The sequence below is a fragment of the Acanthopagrus latus genome, chromosome 4, assembly GCF_904848185.1.
Source record: "Acanthopagrus latus isolate v.2019 chromosome 4, fAcaLat1.1, whole genome shotgun sequence".
NCBI classification, from domain to species: domain Eukaryota; kingdom Metazoa; phylum Chordata; class Actinopteri; order Spariformes; family Sparidae; genus Acanthopagrus; species Acanthopagrus latus.
The window spans coordinates 29,773,712-29,786,985 of record NC_051042.1 but is presented as its reverse complement, the minus strand read 5'-3'; the positions used below and the strand labels follow the sequence as shown (position 1 = coordinate 29,786,985).

The 13,274-nt window shown below is 42.0% G+C and overlaps 1 protein-coding gene across 5 annotated transcripts in view; it reads right to left on the bottom strand.

Annotated features, from left to right (window-relative positions):
* hcn4 (hyperpolarization activated cyclic nucleotide-gated potassium channel 4) overlaps nucleotides 1–13,274 on the bottom strand; it is a 77,204-nt gene that overhangs the window by 47,473 nt on the left and 16,457 nt on the right. For 4 of the 5 annotated variants that reach the window (XM_037095399.1, XM_037095401.1, XM_037095397.1 and 1 more), the window contains one exon: nucleotides 3,454–3,877. In XM_037095399.1, the coding sequence (XP_036951294.1) occupies nucleotides 3,454–3,858 (405 nt within the window). In that variant the 5' untranslated portion in view covers nucleotides 3,859–3,877. Of the gene's footprint in view, nucleotides 1–3,453; nucleotides 3,878–8,896; nucleotides 8,929–13,274 lie in introns of those variants that run through there. The other variant, XM_037095400.1, reaches the window with a different exon arrangement.

Sequence of the window (13,274 nt, the reverse complement as noted above, 5' to 3'; positions counted from 1 at the left end):
GTGAAGTGTTACCACGATATTCAAATGGCGATGAGATACATACATGTCGACTGAAGTGTAGCCGTCGATAGGAAAAGTCAAAAAGTCAGTCAGGTGGTGATATCCCTGCGACAAGTTATTCTGCAGTGACAGATGACATTTCTGTGAGGTTGCATCTGGAGTACTCTGGCGCTGAGGCAAAGCTGGCCTTTCACTCTGTCTGCCTAGCGAGCATTCATCAGCAAACCCGACACACACACACACACACACACCACCCGCATGGATATAAAACATGTAAATGGCAGCTGGCTTCACAAGTGTATTGTCCCTTCTCTTTGTCGTATTGTTTCGGTGGGTTTGAGAAGTTATATGCTCGTTCAGCAGGTCTTCTTTCCTTCGGTCCTTCCACTCATTTCATCATCTTCTCCCTTTGTCCCCTTTTCACACATGTGGCAGCTTTGCTGTCAGCATGTCCACTTCAAATGACGGCCGGCCTCATACACCGCATATCCCTGTATCCCTGCCTTCATTTTGGCCTCAGAAGTACAGCAGCAGACATGCATGGCGGCACAGGGTGGCAAAGGGAGTCTCCCCCAGTGAATCATTTGAACTTTTCCTCTCTGTGAAATGGCATCACAGAGGCCCTGCATGATTAATGTCAGCACACTTATATACACTGTTCTATCCAGCTGAATATTTGAAAACTTTTTGTGAATGCCCCTGGGCAGGTCTAGGGATGTTTGATTGGCAATCAGCTTGCTATTCAACCTTTGCAATTGTCCATGTAATGCCATGCACTCAGGTGAGCACACCCACCCACCATCTAACTGAGTGGCGCTGTGTCCAAACAAGCTAATTAATGGATATCAATGCAGTGTTCTAAGTATGTGAATGTCAAATTAGGGCAGAAGTTCACACTAAAAGAAGATGACCATGTACTCATCGTGCCACCTTGAGCAGTCCACAGTGTGTGCTCTCTAAAATACCCTAATTCAAAGCATATTACACACACAAACAATACAAAACACACAGCAGAGCCAAAGCCCTAATTTATGAAAATGTTCCTTATTCTCTGATCAAACAAAATTATGTGCCTTTCATAAATGGAATTAAAGGACTTTAATCAGTGGTGCCACAAAGAGAGACACATAACTAGAGACTCACATTGAAATTATTGTTTTGATCACTGTGATTGTTTTGATGAAGGCAAACGGCACTTTACTTCAGTAACATTGAAGCCGAATGAGGCTCTTTGGTACGGAGCTATATCAAAAAAAAAAACAAAACAAAACAAAAAAAAAAACCCACAATGAATAAATTTTCCCTGTGTGCCTTTGTTGATCCTATAAGGGTCTTTTTTCCTTGGCCACGGTGTGTCTAACCGTGCCATGCTGATTAGCGTTTCCATTACCGGTTTAACAGAGCTGTGCCACGCAGAGCCATGTGTGCTTCCAAGCTGGACTTGACGTCTCACAAGTACTTTCAGATACCTGCTTTATTTTCTTGTTTCATCGTGTTCACTTTTAGCTATTCCAGGAGTCAGGTAAAAGAGGAAAAAGACAAGTTTTCCTAACCTAGTGTAGCCAGGCGATATCACTGTGGGCATCATTGCTGCAAAGACAATTGGATTGTTTCCATTTTCCTCAAACTCGTCAGTTAACCTTCCTTTTCTTGGGTGACCATGTGTCCGGTGGCAAACACGGCTGTATAGTTATAGTGATGTTTAAAGGTAACCATTGTAAACCCTGACTGTTACATTACTATCTATCCATTACACTGTGCAAGCAACATTTGCTTCATAATAATACCTTGAAGCTGAAAACTTGTCCATTGCCAGTTTCCAATGACAGCACAATGTTTCCTGATGTGCTGCTTCAAAAGCTTTTTAAATAACTCAATAGGGAAGGACTTTAATTGGGAACAATTTCTAGGACATTAAACATTTATAACTGTACTAGAGGAGCTTGGTTAACAGCTATTGCTCAATAACAGTGCAGGGAAGTATTTACAGCCACACTGACAACCACTATTCAAGACAAGAATGTCATCAGTTAAAGTAACACCTTCAAGCAGGTGGCCCTGTTATAGCGAAACTGCGAATCCCTGCCATTGGGCTGACATGCCCAGTCAAACTGAGTCAAGCCAAGCCAGCACAGGTGTTTGGAAAAACCCCAATTGTAGACTGAGACTTATCTTTTTAAACTTGTTTTTCTGTAGTAAACATGTGAACCCTGTCACCATCACAAGTGAAATTGAATTGGAAAACATGAGGAAAGTATATTGTCAGGTATTTGTACTGTGTAGTACTGATTGGGTGAAATGTATCCGGACAGTACTGGGTAACAACAAGCTTAGACTTTAGTACATACGAATTTCAATGTGCTATGAGACGTACAAATTGTTCACAAGCAGTGCAAGGTCCGTCTATCCTACAAAATGTTTCTTCTGAGCCAGGAGGTACACAACTGACTCGTAACTGAAAATGTTGCTTTGATCCCTGACATCTACGACAGTATGAGCTGCAGCACCACACTTTAACATCTGTGTTATGACCACGCACACTGATTGTGTCCAAGTACTCTTCATAGAGACACTAAACCCCAAGCCAAAGCCTCAAACCCGCACTTCTGACGCCTCAAAGAAATACAAGCTTGTAAGGGGGCTTTGGTTGCTTTTAGGGAGGATATGTGGAATGACAAACAGCAGTTTATTACGAAGCACTGATCCTCCAAGAAGCACTCCTACTCGTGAGCTGCATTTGTTAAATTACCCAGCTCTCTGACCAACATGGTCGCCCCGACTGTCCCACATTATCCTCCGGTGGCGTGCCTTCTTGTTGACTCCACGCTGAGACTCTGATGCTTCACTTTGCACCTTTTACCTCCGGGACTGAACAGCAAGATCCATCCAGTGAGAGCGATGGAAACTTTTCTAATTATTGCCGCAATTATAATCATGCTTGTATTGCAGCAATGGCTCTCTGGGTTTTGTGGTCCCACTGCTAGCTGGATGCTCACACAGAGGGAAAAATGCTAATCAACAACCCCGGCTTCATCAACTTATCGGTGACTGGGGTACGGCGAAAGAGCCTCTTCACTCCTTTCAAGAGTGGATGTAATCAGAAGCAGCATCTATCCATATTTCCTTCCCAGGGGAAAGGGGGAAAGTGCAGAGCTCTGCAAACATACTTGCAGCAGCTCCCCAGCATGGGGATAACCATTTGGATTATAATTGGATTTAGGAAGTGAAGCTCTGCGTGTTTGACGAGCTTCATCAAATAGCATGCTTGTATGATTGTCAATAACTGATTTCCTTGGAATTGTCTCTATCTCTGCATCTTTGTGTGAATTCACTTGCTGACATTCAGGGAATCCAGTTTGCCAAGGACAACTAAAACCAGCATGCATTTTACACATCATACAAGACAGTGGGCGACAATCAGCACAGCAAACACATCGGGGAACATTTTCCTACCTCTTCCCACTGGTGGATGTAGCGAATAAGTCTCGACAGGCGCAGCAGTCGCAGCAAGCTTAGAATTTTTGTGAAGCGGACAATCCGCAAGGCGCGCGCCGTCTTGTAGAAATCCGAGTCGATGCGCGTCTCCACGATGAGGAAGATGTAGTCCACGGGGATGGAGGAGATGAAGTCCACCACAAACCAACTCCGCAAGTACTTGATCTTGATCTGTTGCGGGTCCAGGATGATCTCTGTGTTGTCCTCTTTGACGATGCCCGTCCTAAAGTTGAGGACCAGGTCCATGAGGAAGAAGGTGTCGGAGACCACGTTGAACACGATCCAGGGGGGCGTGTGCTCGTCCTTGAAGAACGTGATGCCCACGGGGATGATGATGAGGTTGCCCACCATCAGCAGCAGCATGGTCAAGTCCCAGTAAAACCTTGTTGGAGAGAGAAATGGAGACAGGCAGTGATAGGATGGTTAAAGACATGCTAAAGTTAGTACAAATGCTACGGCCAACTTTGAGCAACATACTGCCCAATTAGAGGCAGAGCTTCCCACACACATATTTTACTTGAGCAGTCTGCCCAGGTATGTTAATGGCCGCCCAAGTACAAGCACATCCATTTTAGCCTTTTTTGGCTATGTTTTGTGTGAAAGACCTGGGCTTGATGACTTCTTTCTTCCAGTGGTCTAAAGTTCTTGTGCTAGTAGCATTAAACACCAACACTAACCTGGTGGTCCAGCTGGCTGCAGCTGCTTAAAACCAACTTGTAGTTTGCTTGTTGAAGTACTGATACTCATAATAAGTGTAACCAAAAACCCAAACCCAAAACCAACACTCATTGCCACTGCTTGACACACATTGTAGAAGTAAATAAATGTCTATCTATCTATCAAGCCACAGATTTTCGGACGGATACTTTGTTTTCCTGTAAGAGCAACCAGTGATGTGATTCACTGTGTGTCTCATCACTATCCTGTTTTGACCTTAAATACCTCTGGGTGTTGTGTGAGCGTGGCGGAAGCGAGCTTATAATCACACGGTGTGTAAGGATAGCATAATAACCTATACGTACGTAACCTCCACACCGTGCCAGAAGGCAGCTTGACATGAAAGCTATTTGTGTTTGGACTGTAAATCACAGCTCAAAGGTCAATGAGGGTTAACTGTTAATTACAAACTGTACCGTGACCTCGTCCATCTTCCGTGCCTGAGAGTTTGGATATAAATTGTACTCTCTGCCGGCTTGGTAATTGAATCCAGATCGGCTCTTTTGTGTTAAGGGTGGTATCTCGTGGACAGATTGCACCATGAGGGGTTCGGGCCCAGTGAGCTTGGATGATTTACCCACTCACCTTTAACTGGGACACAAAGATCTGGTCTCTCTGCAAAACCAATTTCAAGAGCAGGATCATGGGAAATAAGCAAAAAAGGATACCAGGAAGAAAGGATACTAGGAAGCATTCTTGTTAGGCAAAAGTAATTACAGCTATTCACTTGCTTGTTGCCTCTGACATCTATAGATTTCATGGTGATTAACAGTATGTTAATAACAACATAAATAAAGACCTCTGGTCCTAGTCAGGTCAAGGTGAGTAAAAATGTACAGTTGCCTCACAGAACAGAAACATACAGATAAAAATAAAAAGGTGTCTTCAAGTTTTTCCTCCAAGATTTTCTTGGGCATCTTTTTTTTTGGCCCTGTCTTCATTTTTTATTTTTTTTTTATTTTGGGTGATGTACAGTTTTTCATTTCTTTGATGAAAGTGGCCTTTTCTTTCTAAAGTCCTTCGAGATGTGATGAAACGCTACCAAAGCATTCACTTTAAAAAAATGTTCTCGTATACTTTGATATCCCCATTGATGCTACTACAGTCACTGATGTTCAACATTGCTATCAAAGAAATCTTTCAAATGGTGCAGACTTTTTCAGATCTCATACTTTTAGTTTTTTTCTTCAGTGCTGGCAACGTTCTGTTTTTCTGCCAAAACTCCTTCACTGCTGCATTACGAAGCAATAAAGGGGACATCAGTAATGGCCAGCACTGTCTCCTCCTTGTCACTGTTTGTCACAGTTGCCTATTTGGAGAATCTACAGGATACATCTGTGGACATACTTCACATCACTTTAAATAAATAATACTGTACGATCTCGCAAAAAGTACATAGCGGCTGCTTGGTAGCAGACGCTTGAGGTGTAATGTGCTCAGATTACAGTTTACAAGAACGTCTCATGCTTACACATGCATACATAAATATACAGTATACACAGTCACACATATCAGTTTCACGTCTGCTGCACACACACACTGAGGAAACAGTGACAGTAATTGGAATTCTTCAAAGTAAAGGGGTATCTACTGTTCCAGCTTGTTGTCAAGTGGAGCTATATTTAGACAAACCTTGCCACCACTGTGTTTGCTCATGTTAAGACTGAAAGCCCAAGAGAACAAGAAAAACTTCAAAGGAAGAAAAGGCAAACATAGGTAATGACATTTGTTCTTTATACTGCCATGTTCCCTGATATTAAAAATATTGTTGGCCTGTGCGCTGGGAGCACACTTACATCCTATTAGTAAGCTGTGAAGCACATACAAACACTTGACAGGCTCTGCCAGCAAAGAGAGATTATTTGTTTCTTACAGCAACAACTGCAAATCCCTGCCTTTGTTTTACTCTTTGTATCAACACACATAATGCATCTTTTTAAGTTCATTACAAAACTTGAGTACACCAAAGCATTTAAGATTTTTATCAGCTTACGTTCAGTTCACAGTAGTAAAAAAAAATGTTTGAAGAGACTTAAAACTTCCTTGAGTTGAGTAATCCATGTGTTGAGGTCACATAATCATTGTGTGGAACTGTATATTCCCATGTCTCTATCACACCAAACCAATATAACTTTTTTCTGGGATTAAATTTTTATAATATTAGACAGTCTTTACAATCTTCCCTCCAAACCAATGCAGCTTTGGCAAATGTAGGCATATTGTATGTGATGCTTCTAAACATGATACAGAATACCACAGGTAACGAGAATGAAAAAAAAAAAAAAGCCTGTGTCGTACAAAGGACTCATAGGTCTGCCTCTACATACTAGTCCAGTTGAGGTGTAGCGTTGAATACTGGCCCCAACATTTATTTTTTTTTTACAGAATATTACGTAAAACGGTGAAGTTGACATGTGACCTTTCGGATATAAAATGTCTTCACTTCGTATTTTCATCCTATTTTTGTGTGGTCACAGTGACCTCAGTTCATCCTTCAGTCCTGTAGTAGTTAACATCAAGGAGTTCTTGAAATATCACATTCAGGAGAATAGGATGGATGGACGGACAACCCGAAAAAGTCATAAAAACTATAACCAGTGAGTCTACTAGCCAAGCTAACAGTTTAACAAGGCTGCTGGCTGGTTCTTTAAGTTAAATGCTAACATGAGCATCTTTACCATGTTAACATGCTCAAGTTAAGCATGCATGTTTACCATGTTCACTACTTTGATTTAGCACGTTAGCATGGTGACATTTACCAATAAGCACTAACCACAAAGTACAGCTGAGGCTGACGAGACTGTAATAGATTTTGAGATGGTCAAAAAGTTTAGAACAAACAGACTTTGATTTGACGATGCAGACAAACACTGACATGCCTGGAGCCATGACGCTAGCCTGGCTAATAAAAATAAATTGACTCTGAGTCCAATAACTGGGTATCTTTCAGCACAAGAAAAACAGTGTTGGGTTGAGGGCCAGACAAGGAAGTCTGGCTTGCAGAAAAAAACAAAAAACAAAAAAAACATCAAACCTTACAGGAAATATCTCAGCTTGTATGACACTGTACGAATGACAGAGAGAGGAAATGGAGTGAGGGAAATGGTAAAGTAGTGCCAGAGGAGAGCTCCTCAACATTTCTGCAGAAGGAATAACAAGACAGAATGCGGTTTAAGACCTTTGGACGTCAGTCTGGCAGAACACAGCTACTGCTGCCACCTGTTTGAGTAAGCCCAGCTTGTCTAAGGGATGTGAGGATTGGTAAGATTAACAGCAGCTGCTCTACGCTCATTGAGAAAGAAATGTGAAAAATAATGCAGCACATGTTCCAACAAAAAACAACAGAAAACAAGTCAGATCAGGGCACTTTTTTAATTGCACTATCTAATCATTAATTTGTTAAACCAATCAACTGGTGGAGGACTTCTCTGCATAAGAAAATACCTCAGTATGCAGAATTTCAGACAGCTCTATAGGGTTAGATAGAGTTTTTACATGCATGTGCTGTGTGTGTGTGTGTGTGTGTGTGTGTGTGTGTGTGTGTGTGTGTGTGTGTGTGTATGTGTGTGTGCATTCATGCATGTGTAGAGTAAACACTCATGATTTCTCCCTTTCACTCTTGCGGTTGCCTCCTAATGGAGGTCAGGCTACCTAAACATAGCAGGGATCCATTTACTGTGTTTTACTATGCACTGGGACCCTGACATAGAAGAACATTGTTCTATAAATACAGTTTGGCGAGTGCGTGATGTGAGGTGGACATTTCAAAGGCATTAAACAATCCCATATCTCTGTGTGCATCCCAAATCTCAGACTCACACACTGTGTGGTGCTATACCACCTGTCTAGAAATAAAAAGAAAGAAAAATGCAGCGACCCGAACCTGGTGAAATGAAGGTAATATTCCTGGGTGTTCAGTGAGAGCGAAATATCACATCTCAAACAAATATGAGCATATTCTTCAATGTTATTCGGGTCGACTAATCTAGTCCAAACTCAAGTGTACAAAAATATACTTTCTGTTAGAGGAGACCTATTATGCTTTATTCTACATAGGCTGATGGAGCATGTTAAAGGTCTTGAAAGTTAAAAAGGTCAAAGTCTGCACCAACAGAAGCTGCTCTCTCACACAAGAAACAAAACACCTTGTGAGTAGCCCCGGCTTTAATTCTGTGACATCACACTATGTCCTCATGTCCCACATTTGCATAATTTATGTCTTGCAGCTAGTTTGGAACGTAAGAATTGATTAAGAATACAACTCTGCTGTTGTTCATGTTGCTGGCTCAGGCATGTGTGTATTGTAAAAAGTCTTATTAAAGTTTTATTAAAGCTATTCTACATGAATCAATCTTTTTTTTTTTCTTCGTTTTAAGTTAAAAAAAAATAGATGTAACAATTTTTTGTAGGAAAAATTCAGATAATAAAATGTGATAGTAAAAAGATAAAACCACAAATCTGGCCAGAGCCCGTGCATGTGTTCATGTGATCAAAGCATGACGATGGAGTAAATGGCAGACCACAAAAACAAAAAAATCTGACCTGAGCCTAAGTGAAAGTAAAGGCCGACATGGCGATGGGTTTTCATGATAAGTGTGTAACAAACTTCATAAAAAATGAGGCCCAGCAAAGCAGCCAAACACTGGAAAACACTGAGGAAAATATGCGTCAAAAAAGCTCACACCTTAGTTGTTGTGGTGCTGAGAGTACAATGTACTGATGAAGGGAGCCCTGACATTTTGCTGTCAGTGGGGACGGAGCCACAGCCCACTCTGGTCCCTGCCGAGCTGACCGGGGACAGCAGGAACATGTTGTCACCCTCAGAGTGCATCTAACTACACGATAAGCCTCTCTCATTCTCCTCACCCTGCCAGCCGGGCTACCTGAAAGGGATTGTGAGAGCAGCCACAAACAGCCTGAGATGGACTCACTTAACTTTCAGAGATCCCTATATTCAAATCGAGGATCTATTTATAAAGTGAGTATATGTTTGTATTTGTGCTGGCATGCATACGTGACACTTGTTTACATTTCCCTTGTACAGATGTTTAATCTGCCGGCCTCCATGCTGGGAGAGCGATGGCAAAGCATGCAAGCAGATCATCTGTCATGTCAGGTACAAGTGGAAGACAGCATTTAACAGTGTCTGCCTTTATGCTGCGCCACACTGACTGAATGGGAACAGCAGCAAGAACAGTGGGTGCTCCCAGACTGCACTTCCATAAGGGCACCAGCTAAGTGTCTGTGCACTGTAAAAATGTGGTTTTGGCTGATTAAATGATTGAAATGTATCTGTTTTTGCATCAAAAAGCAGTTTCCCTTTTGAATAATGTATTAGTGTGCATGTGGGGGTGTGCTGGCTCCCATTTTTCCTCTGAAGATGTGGTTGTGTTATCAGGGGTCCTGCTCAGAAGTACTGACTCAATATATGCCTGAGAAATTCTGGCTCAGGTTAAATATCAACAGCACAAACGCCATGTTTCATTCTGAGCTACCTAGACATGGTTTCAATATTTTCTCTGCTTAGACAGTTTTCTAGACTGATCAGGGTTGTAACGTACTATCAATATCAATATAAATCTTGTAGCAGAGATGTTGATACACCAATAACACCAACAGCCATGACAAAGAATATAAAAATAGCTGCATTTCATTTGTCGATCTACATGCAGCGTACTTTGTGAGATTGACCGTTTGAGGGCTGAGGTAGCAGCTCATCAGCGATGGTCACTCAGCGCTGCATATCAACCATCGAAACCATGCACTTTCCCTCTTCTCTCCAAATGACCTCATAGGCGGACAGTGTACCACAACATAGGAGAGGAAGTGAGTTCATTTTTGAATGAATGATATCAGTGAAAAATAAGCATGCTTTTGTACGACATAAGCTTCACTTAGCTGCAAGAGGAAGCAATCTTTGATAAAGTCTGTCATGGCAAAACAACATCTGTAACGACCCAAAAAAAAAAGGCAACACTTCTTTGTTGCCCATAAAAGTGCAGCCCATTGGTTTAAAACAAGCCAGTTGGCAAACACAGTGAGAATTAAGTGTCTAAGAGGAGAAAAAAAAAACAGGTTAAAAGGGTTAATCCTATTTCTGTTGTCACCCGCTCCAATGAACTGTCATAACGACGCTGTCTTTGCTGAGCACAGCCAGCAGGCACACTGCAAGCACATCACTGACACTGGGGCTGTGCAGTTGCAGGTGGCTATATTTAGGTGAGGCATACTGCTTTTTCAAACCAAGGCTAAGAAGATTTCATCAGAGGGAGAGGCAAATCTCCCCAACCTTAGGCTATGAGAAAACAGAGGGATTTACTAAATACCTACAGAGAGGAGAGGAGAAACTAAATCAGCTGAAAGGAGTCAACCTTACCTAACACTGCTAAGAGAGATCCATAAATAAGATTACAAGTGGTTCTGTGGTAGGACATCAAGGGAAGGGGACAGCGTCTGATTTTTCATTCACCTCTAAAGCTGTCTAGGACTGTTACTCAACACAGCCAGGAGAAAGACAATGCGTAAGACAATGTCAAATCCGCTGCAGTGGAACATTTTCAAACAAATAGAGCTCTGACCCATTAAAGGGAAGAACTGACAAATGTAAAGGAAGGAGGAAGCATGAGGGTGGAGCGTGATATCACTCTGAAATGGATCAACGTTTTTTTGGAATCGCACAGTGAAACTGAATCTAGGATCAGTACTCAGTGGTCAGTAGTCATTTCTGTGAAATATGATCAACTGACAAACAGGTTTCTGGTGCCGTTAGCTACAGGTCCAACTCTGGACTATGTCTTTTAAGTGTGTCATTTACGCCCCATTTGCACCTGGCATTATCAAGTGATCTGTGTCTGGACACGATATCCTGATGAAAAACGATGGCTGCAAATCAGCCTCAGACTCTCTTAAAAAATCTGGGAGTTTTGTGGGCTGTTGAGTTTAGGGGAAACTTAAGAATCTTTGTGAAACAAGGTCTTTAACAAATTATTAATCACTTGTCCCCTCTAGTACATTCAGCATTTGTAAGACATTAAGTTATTCCTCTCTTTGTACTAAAATATCATATTAAGTTGCCCTGGTTTGTTGCAGAACTGGCACATAGGCTACTCTGTGACCAGATAAAATTTGATAGAGTTTTTAGTAACTGGAGCTTTAGTAACTTTCAGCTTTTCTGTTTGCTCTCTCTCTCATTTTTAACAATTTGTTATGGTGTGCACAGGTACCAGGACGTTGTACAGATTGTGTTTACACCTACATAAGATCCGAACTGTGTCCAGATGTGGTAATGCAAATCCGATCACATTCCTTCCATGACATATTTTAGGCTTGTATTAGCATGCATTTTTATCTATCTGCATGAAGTGTCCGGTTATAGATCAAATAGAACAACAGGTATTAATTGGGTGTCTGTATTAGGTGTATGTGATTGTTCATGATATAATTAGAGCTGCAACAAATTGTGTATGTATCAATTAATCAGAAAAAAAGAATATAATTAAAATATTTTGATGGTCAATTAATTGTTTCAGTAATTACACAAGTAAAAATGTTGACTATTTCCTGGTTCCGGTTTCCTAACTGGAAAGATTGGCTGCTTTTCGTTGTCATTCATGAAAATAAATGAAGAGTCTTTGGATTTTTGACTGTCAAGAAGGAATTTTAGGATCTGGGAAATTTTATAAAAACAAGTAGTACATGTATAAATACTGAAAATAATTGTAAGTTGCAGTTTAATTCGGTCAGATGATATTTTTTCTAATTTCCTTCAATTATGATTCTCTTTTATTGGTTTAACTGGAATCTAATCAGCAGCATAATACTGACTTAATTCCTTGTCTCATTTCACTACATGTTCATTTAAAATGATGCAGGCAGCTGTTCAGAGGTCCGAAACTGGGCAAACCATCTCAGTGAAAAGCTCTAAACTCCACAGCGTCAGTCCAAAACACTGAGGAATGTCCCAGATCCGCTCACTGAAATAAGTCCAGCCTAAACCTGCTCTGATGTGTGAATAGCTCAGAAGTGTGCACTTAAGAGCCCTGGCTAAATCAAGAAATCACCAGAGCCACTTTGCGATCTGACCAGACGTAATCAGGGAGCCCGTGGAGGAGAATGCTGCGAAGTAGCTAAGTCTGTGTCTCCTGTCCCCTTCTCATCTCAGTGGGGTTTTTTGGGGGGGGTTTGTTTCTGGTGCCTGGCGCCACCAGTGGCTACTCAGTATCCCTGTCCTTGTCTCTGCGGCCCTGTAGAGTCCTTCAGAGCTTCCCAGAGCGCGACCTGTTACCTATCTGCTCCGAGGAACAAAAACTGTACACGGTAGTCAGCAAATAAATGTGTCCTCTGTGGGGAAAAAAAAAACACAGACAGACCGTGAGTGGCAGGGCTGTACAGCAGAAGACACTGAAAGGACAGAAAGCTCTCCAGCCGGTGCCATCAGCATGCACTTATCCTACTAGCATATGCCAGTATCTGCACTCCAGCGTCATGGGCTGTCATCCTGCCACTAATTGCATCTGTGTTTTATCATGATGCCTTGTTATCTCCCACAAGGTCCTTGGGGTCATGTCAAAGGAGTCCCCTGACAGCCAGCCACAGAGACACTGGCCAGTTTCTCCCGACTGAACGTACTAACCTCCTCTGTTGGACAGAGGAGAGCCAGTAAAGAGAGAGAGAGAGACAGAGAGACAGAGAGAGAGAGAGAGATGTAGCGGTGGGCTTTCTCTTAACGTAGATGAAGTCCTGAGATAGTGTACTCTCTATAATATCAGGAGCCGGTCACACTGTACACCATCACCTTGTGCCCTTGCTCTGGGCTGCACCAGTACTGGGCCATTATCTTCACCAGTTCAGCTGCTGCAATCAGCAAATGGAGCAGCCACAGTGAAAGCCCTTTCTATCCATCTCTGAAAAACGGGGATCTGAGGTCAAAGGGCGACAAGGAGAGAAGGGCATTGAAATGAGAACATGAGGGGGGGAGAGAAAATGTGGAAACAGTGCAAGAAAATGAGATTCTGTACAACACATTAAGACTGAAGCGCAGGGACAACCATGGAGAGGGGAGT